General features: G+C 39.5%; 1 protein-coding gene across 1 annotated transcript in view; it reads right to left on the reverse strand.

The window, feature by feature from the left end:
- LOC127424528 (transmembrane protein 132C-like) overlaps window positions 1–16,391 on the reverse strand; it is a 363,330-nt gene that overhangs the window by 32,870 nt on the left and 314,069 nt on the right. Inside the window, exon 6 of the mRNA XM_051669844.1 lies at window positions 3,554–3,762. Within this exon, the coding sequence (XP_051525804.1) occupies window positions 3,554–3,762 (209 nt within the window). The remainder of the gene's footprint in view (window positions 1–3,553; window positions 3,763–16,391) is intronic.

The raw sequence follows: 16,391 nt of genomic DNA on the forward strand, positions 1-16,391 counted from the left end.
TGCCTTCACACACTTTGACCTCTGTCCCGGGAAGTCCCGAGTTCTCCCTTATGGGAGCCTCACCTCCAGGGCTCTGCCTGGTCATTCCATCACCCATCCATCGAACCAAACGAAGGCATCCTGGAACTGAACCAAGCCAAAGGACTTCAAAGAACTTCAAGAACTCCACACGCCAAGCAACGTGCCCAATGCAAGGCAAGTACAGACCTCCATACTTTCGCTGAAATCTGGTGCTTTCTTTAATATAATTTGAGTAACCCGATCTCAAATCGCAGCGTACTAAATGAAGGTCTAAAGACTCCATAAAGTTCATTTTTCTGTTACGATAATTTTCCATTCATTTCTGTCAAAGCCTACTTACCAACCAGTGGTTATGTTTGTTTGTCTATGTTTTAGTTTAGTTGTATGTGTAGATTAGTTCATAAAGACTTGTTTGTATTGAAAGAGAATGGTGAAATCTTGAAATCGGTCGATCCTAAGCTACATGCTCATAAACAGTATTTCAGTCTATTTGTGATATTATTTTCATGGCCATGGAAGTAGTATTACTGGAAGAATTCATCTTACGATCTGATCAACTCATTGCTGGCTGAAGACTTTGATCAGATGTAAACATTGATTCTTTTAATATTCCCCAAATCAATAGCTAATTCTTTTATTGAGTTAAATTCCTTGAATATAAATTATTAGCAGATATAACAATCCTGTTGTATTACATATTGAATGGTGGAGAATTTGAATCAGATTTCTAATCTGCTCTGGTGTCATTTATCTTGCATATATTTCCCTACATTATTTTGGTGGTCGAACGTGGGCAAGATTCTTAAACTAATTATTTACATATAAAATCCTACTCCACCTTATGGAACCTACTTATTAGTTAAAATAATTCCAAGTGCATGCACATACTGCACGTTCAGAGTACACACGGTTAATAAAATCAGGCTGCACATGTTCAGTGCTCGAGCACTCTTTTAATGACGAATTTGCATCACACGAGCTGTACACAGATGCCTAGCGTTCACGTCTGACCAAAGTATACTTTGGGCTTTAGAAGGCAGATGCAGCAAGGCAGGTCACTAGGTTTTGGAACAAAGCTAAATTCTGCAATGTATGGGATCTCTCATTTGGCTTTCCCCAAATTCTCAACCCTTTAGTCCATTCCGTCTCTGTCAAACTGCTGGAGTTTGAACTGACAGACTGACCCATTTGGAAACAGCAACTTCAAATTTCTCCTATGAAGAGATTCATATTCTCAGTTTCTTACAAACATTGTGCATCATTGCCACACGAGGCATACTGGAATGGAATAGAAGAAACTGTCTCTATACTTTAAGAAAATTTTTATATTACGACTTTTTCCACACACCTAAGCTTGTCTGTGGCTTATAAGGTGTAAAGTCCTGTTCACAATGAGAATGATTTGCAGCGACATGAGCGACAGTGACCATTGGTGACGCGATGTGGGCATTTCCAGCAATCTGACAAAATTGAAAAACAATCTGCCGTTATGCAAATGAGCAGTGACGCGATGTAGTGACTACCAGTGGAAGTGAAGAGAGTGGAGCACACGTGATACATCTCATGTGAGACAGTAAAGTGAAGGGTTGGCAAGATGAAGTAAATGTTACTGGGAGCGATTTCACTATTCTCTATGATTTGTTTCTGCCCACATACAGGGATGTAAAAAATTATGCGTGGAAAACTGTGTCTGTGTATCAGCATTCTAAGTGAGTTTGATTCATGCTTTGATAGTCGTTCATCTTGTTCATGATATGATATATTATGCACTGCTGCAATTTATAGCCTATAAAACACTTTCCCCAGCCGAATGTGAATTTTTAGCAGCAAGAAAACTGATTCCTTTTCAAAAACAGACTGACATTTTATTTTCTACAGGCAATAAATCTAATTTGTAATTAGATTTTTAAAAGCTATGGCCAGTTGTGCAGCCCACCAATAATGTTAAGGCATCAAGATGACCAAAAAATACAACAACTTGTCGACCTCCAGCAATAAATTTGTGGTCAGTGTGAATGGGATTTGAGAAAGTGTCCACATGCTCCAATTTTGGTTAATGACAAACTGTCATTACTGCACACATCCAAATGCATGCTAAAAAATTGCATATATGAACACTTGGACTTCATCCTAATTACCATACTTTCGTAGTATGTAATGGATTCAACAAGAACTTCGCCAACATTGACGAAGTATGTTCTGTAGATGTGCAGGTTCGTAGTATAAATACATTCCACATACTACATTCATCATGTTGGCATTGTCCTTTTACCCATGAGTTCTTTGACCTATGATGCTCTATCAGCAACTGTGAAAACAATTTAAAGGGATAGTTCACCCAAACATGAAAATTCTCTCTTCTTTTACTCACCCTCATGCCATCCCAGATATGTATGACTTTCTTTCTTCTGCTGAACACAAATAAATATTTTTAGAAGAATTTCTCAGGGCTGCATTTCCCAAAAACATCGTAAGCCTAAGTAGATCGTCAAAACCATTGGCGCCAATTGTCTCTACGATCAACTTAAGATTGCGATGCTTTTGGGTTACGCAGTCCAGCTCTGTAGGTCCATACATTGCAAGTGAATGTTGACCATATGTTTAAATGTCTAAAAATCACATAAAAGCTGCATAAAAGTAATCCATAAGACTCCAGTGGTTAAATCCATATGAAGCAATATGATAGGTGTGGGTGAGACAGATATTAAAGTCCTTTTTTACTATAAATCTCCACCTTTGACCAGCCCCGACCAGCAGGTGGCGATAAGCACGAAGAATGCAAAAAAAAAGAAAAAAAAAGAAGAATGTGAAAGTGAAAGTAGAGATTGATGATAAAAAATTTAAAATTGATTAAAACTGAAAAATATTGATCTGTTTCTCACCAACACCTATCATGTCGCTTCTGTAGACATGGATTTAAACACTGGAGTCATATGGATAACTTTTATGGTTCAAAGTTCTGGCCACCATTCTCTTGCGTTGTGATGACTCACAGTGATATTCTTCTGAAAATCTTCATTTGTGTTCTGTGGAAGAAAGAATGTCATACACACCTGGGATGGCATGCGGGTGAGTACATGTTGTGAGAATTTTAATTTTTGGGTGAACTATCCCTTTAATTGGCTGTTGTGAAACAAGTACAATTTAACAACAAAAAACAACTTTCCAGGTACAGAACCTATAACACTAACACATTTTTTTATATTGTTATTATTATTATTTTACTTTAGAATCTGATGGCTCCTTAGGTGTCCACAGGTTGCACACTCCAGAATCTGAGCAGATGCATTAGGTCATCTGGGTATTGTTCCCTTACTGTAACATGAATACTAAGCATTCTGACATCCTAATTAATTGGCACACTACTTTTTGCAAAAGTATGTATAGTCAGATGTGTATCGTGCATGGATGTGAATCAATCTCAGTCTTACTGGCTTACCTTCTACCTCCTTGTTGTTGATCAGTACAGTGGGATTGGATGTTTCATAACTGAAATCGTAAAATTCTCAAAAACCAACCCAAAGATTCATACCTCTGGGCATTACTGTTTACAGGGATCCTCCAGCCTTTGATCTGGCTGAGTTCTGTATCTGACACTTCGATGTGCAGGGGCAGTTTGGGGATCCAAACCTTCACCTCCAGCTGGGCCTTCAGGTAACCATAAGTGAAGTTCAAAAGCATCTGAACACGCCCCCTCATCTCTTTGCCATTCACGTAGACGTAGTCGCACCTGTCTGATACCTGACAGCAACAGAGAGAGAAAGACAAGAGTGAATGAGAGGTAAGAAAAGAACAGAACTCCAAGGTACCATGGTGAACTTCACATTACTGAAATAAATAGGTTACGTCTCAGTGACAGAAAGAAGATACAGGTGCATCTCAATAAATTAGAATGTCATGGAAAAGTTCATTTATTTCAGTAATTCAACTCAAATTGTGAAACTCGTGTATTAAATAAATTCAATGCACACAGACTGAAGTAGTTTAAGTTTTTGGTTCTTTTAATTGTGATGATTTTGGCTCACATTTAACAAAAACCCACCAATTCACAATCTCAAAAAATTAGAATATGGTGACATGCCAATCAGCTAATCAACTCAAAACACCTGCAAAGGTTTCCTGAGCCTTCAAAATGGTCTCTCAGTTTGGTTCACTAGGCTACAAAATCATGGGGAAGACTGCTGATCTGACAGTTGTCCAGAAGACAATCATTGACACCCTTCACAAGGAGGGTAAGCCACAAACATTCATTGCCAAAGAAGCTGGCTGTTCCAAGCATGTTAACAGAAAGTTGAGTGGAAGGAAAAAGTGTGGAAGAAAAAGATGCACAACCAACCGAGAGAACCGCAGCCTTATGAGGATTGTCAAGCAAAATCGATTCAAGAATTTGGGTGAACTTCACAAGGAATGGACTGAGGCTGGGGTCAAGGCATCAAGAGCCACCACACACAGACGTGTCAAGGAATTTGGCTGCAGTTGTCGTATTCCTCTTGTTAAGCCACTCCTGAACCACAGACAATGTCAGAGGCGTCTTACCTGGGCTAAGGAGAAGAAGAACTGGACTGTTGCCCAGTGGTCCAAAGTCCTCTTTTCAGATGAGAGCAAGTTTTGTATTTCATTTGGAAACCAAGGTCCTAGAGTCTGGAGGAAGGGTGGAGAAGCTCATAGCCCAAGTTGCTTGAAGTCCAGTATTAAGTTTCCACAGTCTGTGATGATTTGGGGTGCAATGTCATCTGCTGGTGTTGGTCCATTGTGTTTTTTGAAAACCAAAGTCACTGCACCCGTTTACCAAGATATTTTGGAGCACTTCATGCTTCCTTCTGCTGACTAGCTTTTTAAAGATGCTGATTTCATTTTCCAGCAGGATTTGGCACCTGCCCACACTGCCAAAAGCACCAAAAGTTGGTTAAATGACCATGGTGTTGGTGTGCTTGACTGGCCAGCAAACTCACCAGACCTGAACCCCATAGAGAATCTATGGGGTATTGTCAAGAGGAAAATGAGAAACAAGAGACCAAAAAATGCAGATGAGCTGAAGGCCACTGTCAAAGAAACCTGGGCTTCCATACCACCACAGCAGTGCCACAAACTGATCACCTCCATGCCACGCCGAATTGAGGCAGTAATTAAAGCAAAAGGAGCTCCTACCAAGTATTGAGTACATATACAGTAAATGAACATACTTTCCAGAAGGCCAACAGTTCACTAAAAATGTTTTTTTTTTTTTTGGTCTTATGATGTATTCTAATTTTTTGAGATAGTGAATTGGTGGGTTTTTGTTATATGTGAGCCAAAATCATCACAATTAAAAGAACCAAAGACTTAAACTACTTCAGTCTATGTGCACTGAATTTATTTGATACACGAGTTTCACAATTTGAATTGAATTACTGAAATAAATGAACTTTTCCACGACATTCTAATTTATTGAGATGCACCTGTATATTTGAAATGGAGTGGCAGGGCACCAGAGCAGATATCTTAACCCTCATGTTGTTTTCCGGTCATTTTGTCCCGAACATGATTTTCTTTTGCCTGAAATTGCTAGTTAATGTTATCCTATTGGACTAAAACTTACTGACTTGGCTCACACAGGGTATCACAACTTCCCCCCCAGAACCCTTTTCACCTTGTTACACCTTTGGTCAAAAATGACCTGCCTATGAAAATTGCTTATAAGTCTCTCATTATGCTATATTATCACCAAATATTGGATTGGATCTTTTTGACAACTTGTTTTCTTTCAGTTAGCACAGGTCTTGTATTTCTTTTTGAAAATTATTGATCATAGGCCTCACTGACCTGAGCTTATGCACCTCTGTTTTTGAGTGAAAAAAGCATTATTTGTGGATAATTTTGGCAATATTAAATAAAATATGAAAACATTCTGTACTATTTATCACACTAGTGTGCTTTAATGTTTAACCAGGAAGTTTGTTTTGAAATGCTTTATTTTGTACAAAATGGCACAAAGTCACACTTGTGGTGTTCCTGGTCAGAAATGACCGGCCATTGAAAATGAATGAGGGAGATCAAAAAGAAGAGAAAAATTGAGTGTTCAGGAGCACGTTCATGTTCATGTTCATGTTCACGTGCATGTGTGCTTCTAAACATAAAGGCCTCGGACCTGTGCATGCGCACATACACACACACACATGTGCACTAACACACACACAAACACACACATGCTCACGTACACGCACAAACTCTTTTGAGTATTACATGCTTTCTTTTTCACAGAGATTAACTTTATCCTACCCTGTATTGCATCCAACATTCATTCATCCATCCATCCAACATTACCACACACACATACAAACACACACACATGCGCACTAACACCAGAGGTGTAACTTCATTACATGTACTTGTGTAACATTTTGGGGAAAAATGACTTAGAGTAGTTTTAAAAGTGGGTACTTTTTTACACTAACTCAAGTAAATTTCGAATTTATTTTTTTTAAACTTTTACTTCATTACAGTGGGCAGCATTCCTGTCGTTACATTACTGGGTTTAATTTTAATTAATGCATACTTTATTGAGAGATTATTAAATGGGAATTTTACGACAGTGCAAGTTCAATGCTGTGCGCGCTGAGCCGCTGTCACAGACTGTCACTCAATCACTGCTGCAGCATCAAGCTCTTCTAACTAAGTGAAACACTTTCTTCACTCTGCACAGTGAAAAAAGAATAGTTTTGTCGTGCAATGCCTTCATTTAACACCAAGACAAGCAGATATTTCAAGATTAAAATTGCAGATCCAACTTAAGGCAGCACGCCTTAAGGGAAGTTGTGGATCTAATGATAACGCGGGCTTTTCTGTGTCATGGTGATGGTCATTTTCAGGGTGATTCTGTAAATATGGGTTTTTAAGTGTACATTTTTAAATCAGTGCAGCAAAATAATCTACATGACTCCAGTCGACAAATAACGTTCTTCTGAAACAAAACGATTGATTATTTTTAGAAACAAAACAATACTTATATACTTTTTAACTGCAAATGTTCACTTCTGTACGTGCACTGTGACGTGCGCTCACGAGAGGGATGACGTAAGCTCGTTGGTAAGGTCATGCGTGGAGCAGGAGGCAGGAAGTGCGTCATTGTTTACAAGAGAAACTTGCACAGACCACAGACCAAGCGCCGTTCACAAACCAAAACAGTCCAAAACAATTTCAAACACGATGTTGGAAGATTCTGATTTTAGAAGAGAAGAGGAGATGGTACTATATAGAAATATATAGGCTATATGACACATTTTTCACACATACCTGAGTTCACTGGAAAAACAGCACGGGCACAGCCGATGAATTTAGATATAATAATCTCAATAAATTTTATTTTGTGCTATCGGGTAAATGGATATGGTAATATTGTATTTACTGACTGTATTTTCGTCATCAGCTATGACATGAATTAGTAACAGACATTTCAGATTAGACTATGCAAACAACTTCCCAAGGGTGACATGATTTGTTGGGGGACTGCAATACTGCTTGACACCAGGTGAATGCAAACAGTGATGTTCTTGTGTGTGTCATTGAACAATGGAATGCAAGGTTGCCATTGAATTTTCATTGTTTCTCACACAAAGCTATCTTATGACTTCAGAAGTCTTTCCTGATAGCATATGTACATCACCCAGACATCTCTTTGATGTGTGTGTTCAAAGCTGGAAGACATTTTTTTTTTTAGGTTGATTCTTCATGTGCAGAGGTTTTAAAAGTTTAATCTCTAATAAATGTTCAGTAGATTTCTTTGAGACTTTTAGGATTTAGAATGTTTTTAAATCTGATCTTTTTAAGATGTTTAGCAGATGTTAATTAGATTATGTGGCTTTCCTGATGCTGTGCTCTTCAACTGGCATCTCGGAGATGTACGTGTGCTATCTGGGTTAGAATAAAGCGCACAAGTCATTTGGACTACTTTTATGATAACTTTTGTCCTTTTTGTAATGAGATGGATGACAGTTGCCATCTGCTCATTTTTTTAGTTTTTTTTTAGTTTTTTGTTTTTTGTTTCACAGAGTCATTTGGATTTGGAACGACAAAAGGGGAATAAATGATGACAGAATTTTTTATTTATGGGTGCGTTATTCATTTAATAATGCTTATGTATATTTTCTTAAATTATATTTTAGAATTAAAATGTTTTATTATGTTCTTTGCAATAGAAAGTTTACAGAAAAAAATATGTCTAATGACACAATTCATTTAGTTTAATTTCCTTCAATAAAGTTTAACTGGCCTTTTTTATTATTCAATGAAACAGTGATAACTGAAAGAGCGAATGCAGTTATTCATTGTTTTTATTCAACAAGTATGCATTAAGTTCAACATTTTTTTTATTTTTTATCAGAAACGTTAAAGTGAAATTAAATCTTTTTTGCAGAATTGTTTTTTATACAATTTAAACATTTACAAAAAAATGGTATCCATCACTTAACAGTATTATGTGCCAACAATACTGATTACAAACCTGAAAGACAAGGGTGTGTCTGCTATTTGGTGTTCTTGAGTTTTTTGATTTGCAAAATCATTAGATGCAAATCAAAGCTGCATACACACAAGTAGATCCAGATGAAATCTGATTAAATAAAATAGTGAAATAACCATCAAGTATTATGATGTCTAGGATTCTTGATCTTTCTCAACACTTTCAGTTATTCTATTGTTTACCTTTAAATGAAAAAAATGAAAGCAGTACTGGCTCTCTCCCAGCTTACACAGCACTACAAATGCTGAGATGAAAACAGCACCCTGATTGAGAGTATAACTGTGTGTGTGTGTGTGTGTGTGTGTGTGTGTGTGTGTGTGTGTGTGTGTGTCGTTGGCATCCAGCTGAGTCACAGATCAAAAGTTACATTTCCAGATGGCCGATGGAGAAATAAGCGCCAGCTTGGTTAATAACGATAGGTAAACACAACGACCTATCATAACACACACACACACACACACACACATACACAGACTTGTTTTTATATCATTGTGGGGACTCTCCATAGACTTCCATGCATTTTATGGATTTTATACAGATGTAATTTAATTTATATCCCCTAACCCTACCCCTAAACCTAACCCTCACAGAAACCTTTTTGCACTTTTACATAAAAAAAACCAAACATAGTTTGGTATGTTTAATAAGACATTTCCCGGGGCCTGGGTAGCTCAGCAAGTAAAGATGCTGTCTACCACCCCTGGAGTTGTGAGTTCGAATCCAGGGCGTGCTGAGTGACTCCAGCCAGGTCTCCTAAGCAACCAAATTGGCCCAGTTGCTAGGGAGGGTAGAGTCACATGGGGTAACCTCCTCGTGGTCACTATAATGTGGTTCGCTCTCGGTGGGGCGTGTGGTGAGTTGTGCGTGGATGCCGTGGTGGATGGCGTGAAGCCTCCACATGCACTATGTCTCCGCTGTAACGCACTTAACAAGCCATGTGATAAGATGCGTGGGTTGATGGTCTCAGACACAGAGGCAACTGAGATTCGTCCTCTGCCACCTGGATTGAGGCAAGTCACTATGAGGACTTAGAGAGCATTGGGCATTCCAAATTGGGGAGAAAAAAAAGAAAAAAAAAGCCATTTCCCTCGTGGGGACCACTGGCTGGGCCTCACAAGGTAGGTGATCTCAGGTTTTACTATCCTTGTGGGGACATTTGGTCCCCACAATGTAGTATAAACGTACACACACACATGTTGGTGTGGCTATCCTTATGAGGACTCTCCATAGACATAATGATTTTTATACTGTACGAACTATAGATTCTATCCCCTAACCCTCACAAAAAACATTCTACATTTTTACATTTTCAAAAAAACCAGCAACATTTAGTATGTTTTTTAAATGATTTGAATTATGGGGACACTAGAAATGTCCTCATAAACCACATTTATAGCATAATACCCTTGTAAACCTCATAAAGGTAACTCGTAAACCACCCAAACCCACCCACACACACACAAGGAGAGGGAAGACTTCGACAGAACGATTTCCTCTTCTTGGTTAGTAGTTACAAGTCTAGATTCAAAACCATCCATTTAAAAAATGGTGGTGACATTACTTGTGGCCAGCAGCAGGAAGATAAAAGTACATAAGAACATACATACTCATACACATTTGTGTTCTCATAAGGAATATTAAGTTTCTGCTACTAGGGTTTGAAAACAGCATAATCAGTTCATGCTCCCTGTAGAGCAATTGCAGGTTACAGATCTTGGCAATCATGTTGAAACCTAGTAGGCACTTTCCACAAATACGGTACATTCTAGTGTCCCACGATGGCTTTTTTAAAAGCAATATTCCGGGTTCAATCCAAGACAGCATTTGTTGCATAATGTTGATGCTCAACAATCTTTTCTTGAAAAAAAAAAAGAAGCAGCAAAAATTGAGGTTACAGTGCAGCACTTACAAATGAAGTGAATGGGGCCAATTTTTGAAATGGTTTAAAAGGCAGAAATGTAAAGCTTGTAATTTGATAAAAGCACTTACTTCTATTAAAACTTGTGTATTATTTGAGTTGTAAAGTTGTTGTTTTTGCAGAATTACAGGACTTAAAGGATTACATTTTCATGGCAACTAAGGTGTACAATTGAATATAACTTTAGACAGAAAAGTTTAATAAGCAATTTTATCACACTAAAATCATGTTACCATGAATATTGTTTACGTCTTGTGGCTATACCTTTGAAACTTTTGATTTTTTTTTCTTTTGCTCCATTCACATTCACCTATTTATTTATTTATTTATTTACAAGAAAATGATACATTTTTCAAAATGATTATTATTATTATTTGTTATCAACATTATGCCACAAATACTTTCGATTGAGTTTAACTTGTATTGAACCCGTAATGTTACTTTAAGCATCAGAGGCTCAAATCCTACGAATTTGTTGTATAATATACGTTAGATAAATTATTATCGAGCATAAAATTAACCTAGCATGAAAAGCAGCTAATTTAAAACAGATCAAATGTCTGTTTTAAATGACCAGAAATGTAATATTTAGCTGTGCCCCACATTTTGTGTGCAACTGTTTCAATGTCCATTTTCCAATTTGTTACAAATATTGTTGTGTTGACATCATTCATCAAACTCAACCAATCAACCCTGTTACCCAAATTCTTGAAAGAAAAAATGATTAAACAAATATTTGTCTTTAAATTATGGGAAATATACATTTGTCAATAACTATAAACCAACATTTTGTCCCAAATTAGCCCATGTATGGAGTGATAGCTTAATTTTGGTTAAATCTGCAACCCTGTTTCCATTCTGGCATTGTTTGTTTTAATATTTATTTTGATGTTTATTATATATATTTTTTGCTCGAAAATTACCAAATCTGGATTTTAAACTCTTTTTAAATAGTAATATTGTCCTAAATTGTGGTATCAGGTTGCAAAAATTACAAACTTACAAAATTTTAATCAAACTAAATATTAGATGAGCTGTATTGTTTTCTATTTATTTAATAGAAGATAAAATGAATAGAAAATAAAACAGCTCATGATTAATACTTAGTTTGATCTCCTCAGATTGTCAGTCAACATTTTCTGAAAACCATTTGTTTAAAACGAAAACAAAAATGACTACATTTCTTAAGAGTTTCAGGATCTACATTATTCTGTACCCTATTTGTGGGAAGTGCCAGTACATGAGCAGAAGAGACTTCTGAATAATGTCATTCTACAGTAAATAGTTAAAAATCCAAGAGTCATATTCCTGGCTTTTGCTCAACATTACACACACTTTTGGAGAGACAGACAGAGAAAGAGTAAGACATGAATGCAGTATCAGAACATCATGGTGTATTGCCTTCTGCACTTAAGGGTTGTTAGAGTTGTGAGAGTCCGTTTCATGCCTGTCTGATTGATAGAGTTGTCTGCTGTCAGAGTTTCCCCTTTCTCTGCCTCTTTAGTTTTATGTCTTTCACTCTTTCTGCTTTTCACTAGGGCTTACAATTCTTTTTGACATGTTAACTTATATGAGATCATTTAAATGTGTTTAATACTGCTAATTTTATTTGAAATTGCTAACTCACCTAGAATTGGGAATTGGGCATTCTAAATTTGGGAGAAAAAGGGGAAAAAATCCACAAAAAAAAAAAAAAAAAGAAAGGAGCATTCGATGATCACCACATGGTGGTGAGTTGGAACAGATGGTGGGGGAAACAGCTGGACAGACCTGGCAAACCTAAATGGACTGTGAGGGTGAACTGGGAACGTTTGGTGGAGACCCCTGTCCGTAGGATCTTTAACCACCACCTCTGGAGGAGCTTCTCCTACATCCCAGAGGAGGCTGGAGATATGGAGTCTGAGCAGACCCTATTTAAGGCCTCCATCATGGAGGTGACTACCGTGAGCTGTGGCTGGAAGGTTGTTGGTGCCTGTCGGGGCAGCAATCCAAGAACCCGCTGGTGGACACAGTCAGGCTAAAGAAGAAGGCTTTTTGGGACTGGTTAGACCACAGAACTCCAGACTCAGCTGACAGATACCGGCAGGCCAGAAGGATTGCAGGCATGGCGATTGTGAAAGCAAAACTTGGGTGTGGGTGGAGTTTGGGGAGGCCATGGAGAAGGACTTTTGGTTGACCTCAAAGAGGTTCTGGCAAACTGTAAGACGGCTCAGGCATGATAAGAAGGGTTTTGTCCAGACCGTTGTTGCCGTTAGACGGGGAACTACTGAACTCGCCTGCCGATATAGTTGAGTGGTGGAAGGAACACTTTGAGGAACTCCTGAAGTGACAAGGCACCAGGGGTGGATGTGATTCACCCTGAGATGCTGAAGGCCCTGGATATTGTTGGACTGTCATGGCTGACATGCCTTTTCAGCATTACAAGGAGGTTGGGGCAGCACCTGGGGATTGGCATAAATGTGTGGTGGTTCCCAATTTTAAAAATGGGGCCTGGAGGGTGAATTCAGCTAACGAGGTATCACACTTTTTAGCCTACCTGGGAAAGCTTATGCCAGGGTCCTGGAAAGGAGACTATGGCCAAGTGTTGAACCTCTGATTGAGGAGGAACAATGCAGATTTTGTTCAGGTTGTGGAACAGTGGATCAGCTCTTTACCTTAGTGTGGGTCTAAGAGGGGTCGTGGGAGCTTGCCCATCCAGTTTACATGCGTTTTGTGGACTTCTAGAAGGCATAGAACGGTGTCCCTCGAGGTGTATTGTGGAGGACACTGTGGGAGTATGGGGTACCAGGGCCACTAGTGTGTGCCATTTAGTCCCTGTATAACCGTTGCAAGAGCTGTGTCCGCATCCTAGGCATTAAGTCAAGCATGTTCTCAGTGGCCGTCAGACTCCGACAGCACTGTCCCCCTACGACCCTGTTTGTGATGTCATGGACAGGATTTCAAGGTGCAGCTGAGATGTGAAATGTTTCCAGTTTGGGGTCCTCAGGATTGTGGCCAGGGAAAAGGATGTATGGGCTGCTTCGCTTAGTCTGCTGCCACTGCGACCCAGTCCCAAATAAGTGGTTGAAGATGGATGGATGAATGGATGTTGAAGTAATTTTTTATTTAGCCATTTGTATTTATATAGCCATCGTTAAAATCATGACCTATAGTGCATTATTGTTTTAAATCTGTTGACAGCCCTACTTCTAATTCTTAAAAAACAGCAAGTTTGCTGTACTTGCACAATCTTATTAATTTAGCACATGTTAAAAGTGGAAAACTCAACTATTTCTACTGCACTGATAACTTTCTAATAAGACACACAAATGCAATATACGAGACATCATCATTAATCACTGCCATAGAGAGGGAAATCTTCCACCACAATGTTACAGCCATGACTATTCAGACTGGGAAATTAACTACCTGTCAGAAACATCCAATCAAGCATCCATTGGAGGGTTGAGAAGACCGAACTATGAGCGGCTTTGTACACATGTTTGACTGAGCAGGTCTGACAGCACAATTAACCAGGTCTTAAACTACATCTTTGCGGGTCCTCGGTGAACAAGGAAGCATAGACAGAGTTTTTTTCCCTATTATTTAAAAGGTTTATAATCAGAGTTGAAATTCAGGAAGGGCATCCGGTGTAAAACCTGTGCCAAGTAAAATATGTGGATCATGGATGGTCTGCTGTGGAGACCCCTAACGGGAGCAACCGAAAGAAGAAGAAGAAGATAATCAGAGTTGAAATACATTCAAACTGCCAGATTTTACTTCCTTCTATTCATATTAAACTTTCACTTACTAGACTGGACACTGTTTGACTACTAATGAGGGTTCACATTGACTCTTCTATTGGGAGAACCTGTAATGTAAACTCACTTTTTTTCATGTATTCATCAATTTTAGCTGAATGGCTCCCAGCAGTGCTTTACATCAAACTCCACTGAAAGATTCCCCAGATAATACTCCCATGTGCACTCTCTCTCTTCACATAATAAGTGTGACTAGCCCCATTCTTTTGTACATACAATGCTATAGGCCAGTGGTGACTGTATATGGCTGCCCCACAGCAAAATAAATAAATAAATAAATAAAACAAATACTGCAGATAAACTTTATACATTTTCACCAGTTTGCCTTTATACCTGGAGTGAATTATGTGCACGCTTTTACATTTACTGTGCATATATACTCCCATCAATTCTGAATATGCATACATATATGTGAAGTTGTGTTGCCTGAGTGCCCTCTTGACTTGAGAGACTTTTTCAACTTTTATGATAAAGGGCACATATCATGGAAAACATATCAGAGTACAATAGCATGTACTATGTAGAAATACTCTAACGTGAATGCTGCAATGCTAGACTCCCTAGTTCACCCACACTATTTATTGAAACAGCAGAAAAGGGTTATAAGAACCATGAGCACATTACCATATTATGTCCCATATGACCGTTTACATATCAATGCCTATTTGGCATTCAGCAACTTGACCAACCCTGATGTGATGTACACTGGCAGTTTTCCCATGCAAAGAGGTTTCCAATGATAGCAGAGGTAATTTACAAAGACATGTTAAAGATACTGTAGCAAAATCATCCTGTTTAATTCTTAGGGTCAAAGAGGGGGTGGAAAATAGTCAACAATTTTCTATTGTTATATCATAACACCGCTATACAAAGGTATGCATATACTGCATCTTGTTAATTACAAGTAACCTATCTGTCCAGGAAACAAGGAACTTCAATACACATACCATACAGTATGCTCTTCTGTGGCTTTTGATATAATAGGCTCCCTATCTGTCACTCACTTGACGTTGTGTCGATGTAGTGACAATAGGGGTCACTCTTGGAGCCCAAGACACCTCTAGTCTTTGATAAAAGGCCAGTGAAAATTGGCGAGTGGTATTTGCATGCCACTCCCCCGGGCATACGGGTATAAAAGGAGCTGGTATGCAACCACTCATTCAGATTTTCTCTTCGGAGCCAAACGGTCATGCTCATTGAGCTGAATACTAATGTTCATTCACCTCTGCTGGATCTGACGGCGCATTTCAGCGACTTCTCCCTCCTCTGCACTGGTGCACTGCAGAGAACGCCCCTGGGTGCTTCGGCAGAAAAACTAGAGAGTATATTTTTTGAAAGAGCTTTTTCCCTCTAAAAGAGAATATATTTCTCTAAAAGAGCGCACACACAGAACGTCTTCTTAAAGATGCCTTTCCGATTGTGTGTTATTCCTGGTTGCGGTCGTTATCTCTCAACTTCAGATGGTCATGATCGCTGTCTTTCGTGTCTGGGCGCGACCCACACGGAGGCAGCGTTTGTGAATGGTTCGTGTTCTCACTGCGAGAACATGACCATGGCAATGTTGCGGTCGCGGCTTGCTTTCATAAGAAAGCAAGCCACCCCAGCGGCTCCCCACCTCGGTCCTTCTACCTACGGGTATGAGGCCAGCGCGGCTAGCACTGGGGGCGATTTGGGGACCCCAATGGGATCATCTCCACCGGGTATCCCTCCGCGGACCTCCCATTCCCCAGCACGCTTGTCTGCCCCAGTCAGGCTTCCAGATGAGTTCGCCGGCTCGTCTCACGGCGAGTCTGGCTTCTTGTTCGGAGCCCGTGAAGATGATGAGCTATCGAGCGCAGCATCGGAGAGCGGGCTTGTCCAGTCGGACGCAGAAGCCTCAGCTGGGCTTCCCCCTTCGGGGATGATTGCCCAGTCACAGGCTGATGCGGAAATGACAGACATGCTTTTCTGGGCGGCCACGAGCGTCGGGTTAGAGTGGAACCCTCCGCTCTCCCCTGAATCCTCGCGGCTTGATGATTGGTTTCTGGGCTCGCGGCGCTGCTCAAAGCAGCCACGCCACGCCACGCCACGCTCCAGTGCCATTCTTCCCAGAAGTGCATGAGGAGCTGACGAAGTCATGGGAGGCACCTTTTACTGCCCGGCCACGATTCTGCAG

Source organism: Myxocyprinus asiaticus, chromosome 33 (genome assembly GCF_019703515.2).
Source record: "Myxocyprinus asiaticus isolate MX2 ecotype Aquarium Trade chromosome 33, UBuf_Myxa_2, whole genome shotgun sequence".
Classification (NCBI taxonomy): domain Eukaryota; kingdom Metazoa; phylum Chordata; class Actinopteri; order Cypriniformes; family Catostomidae; genus Myxocyprinus; species Myxocyprinus asiaticus.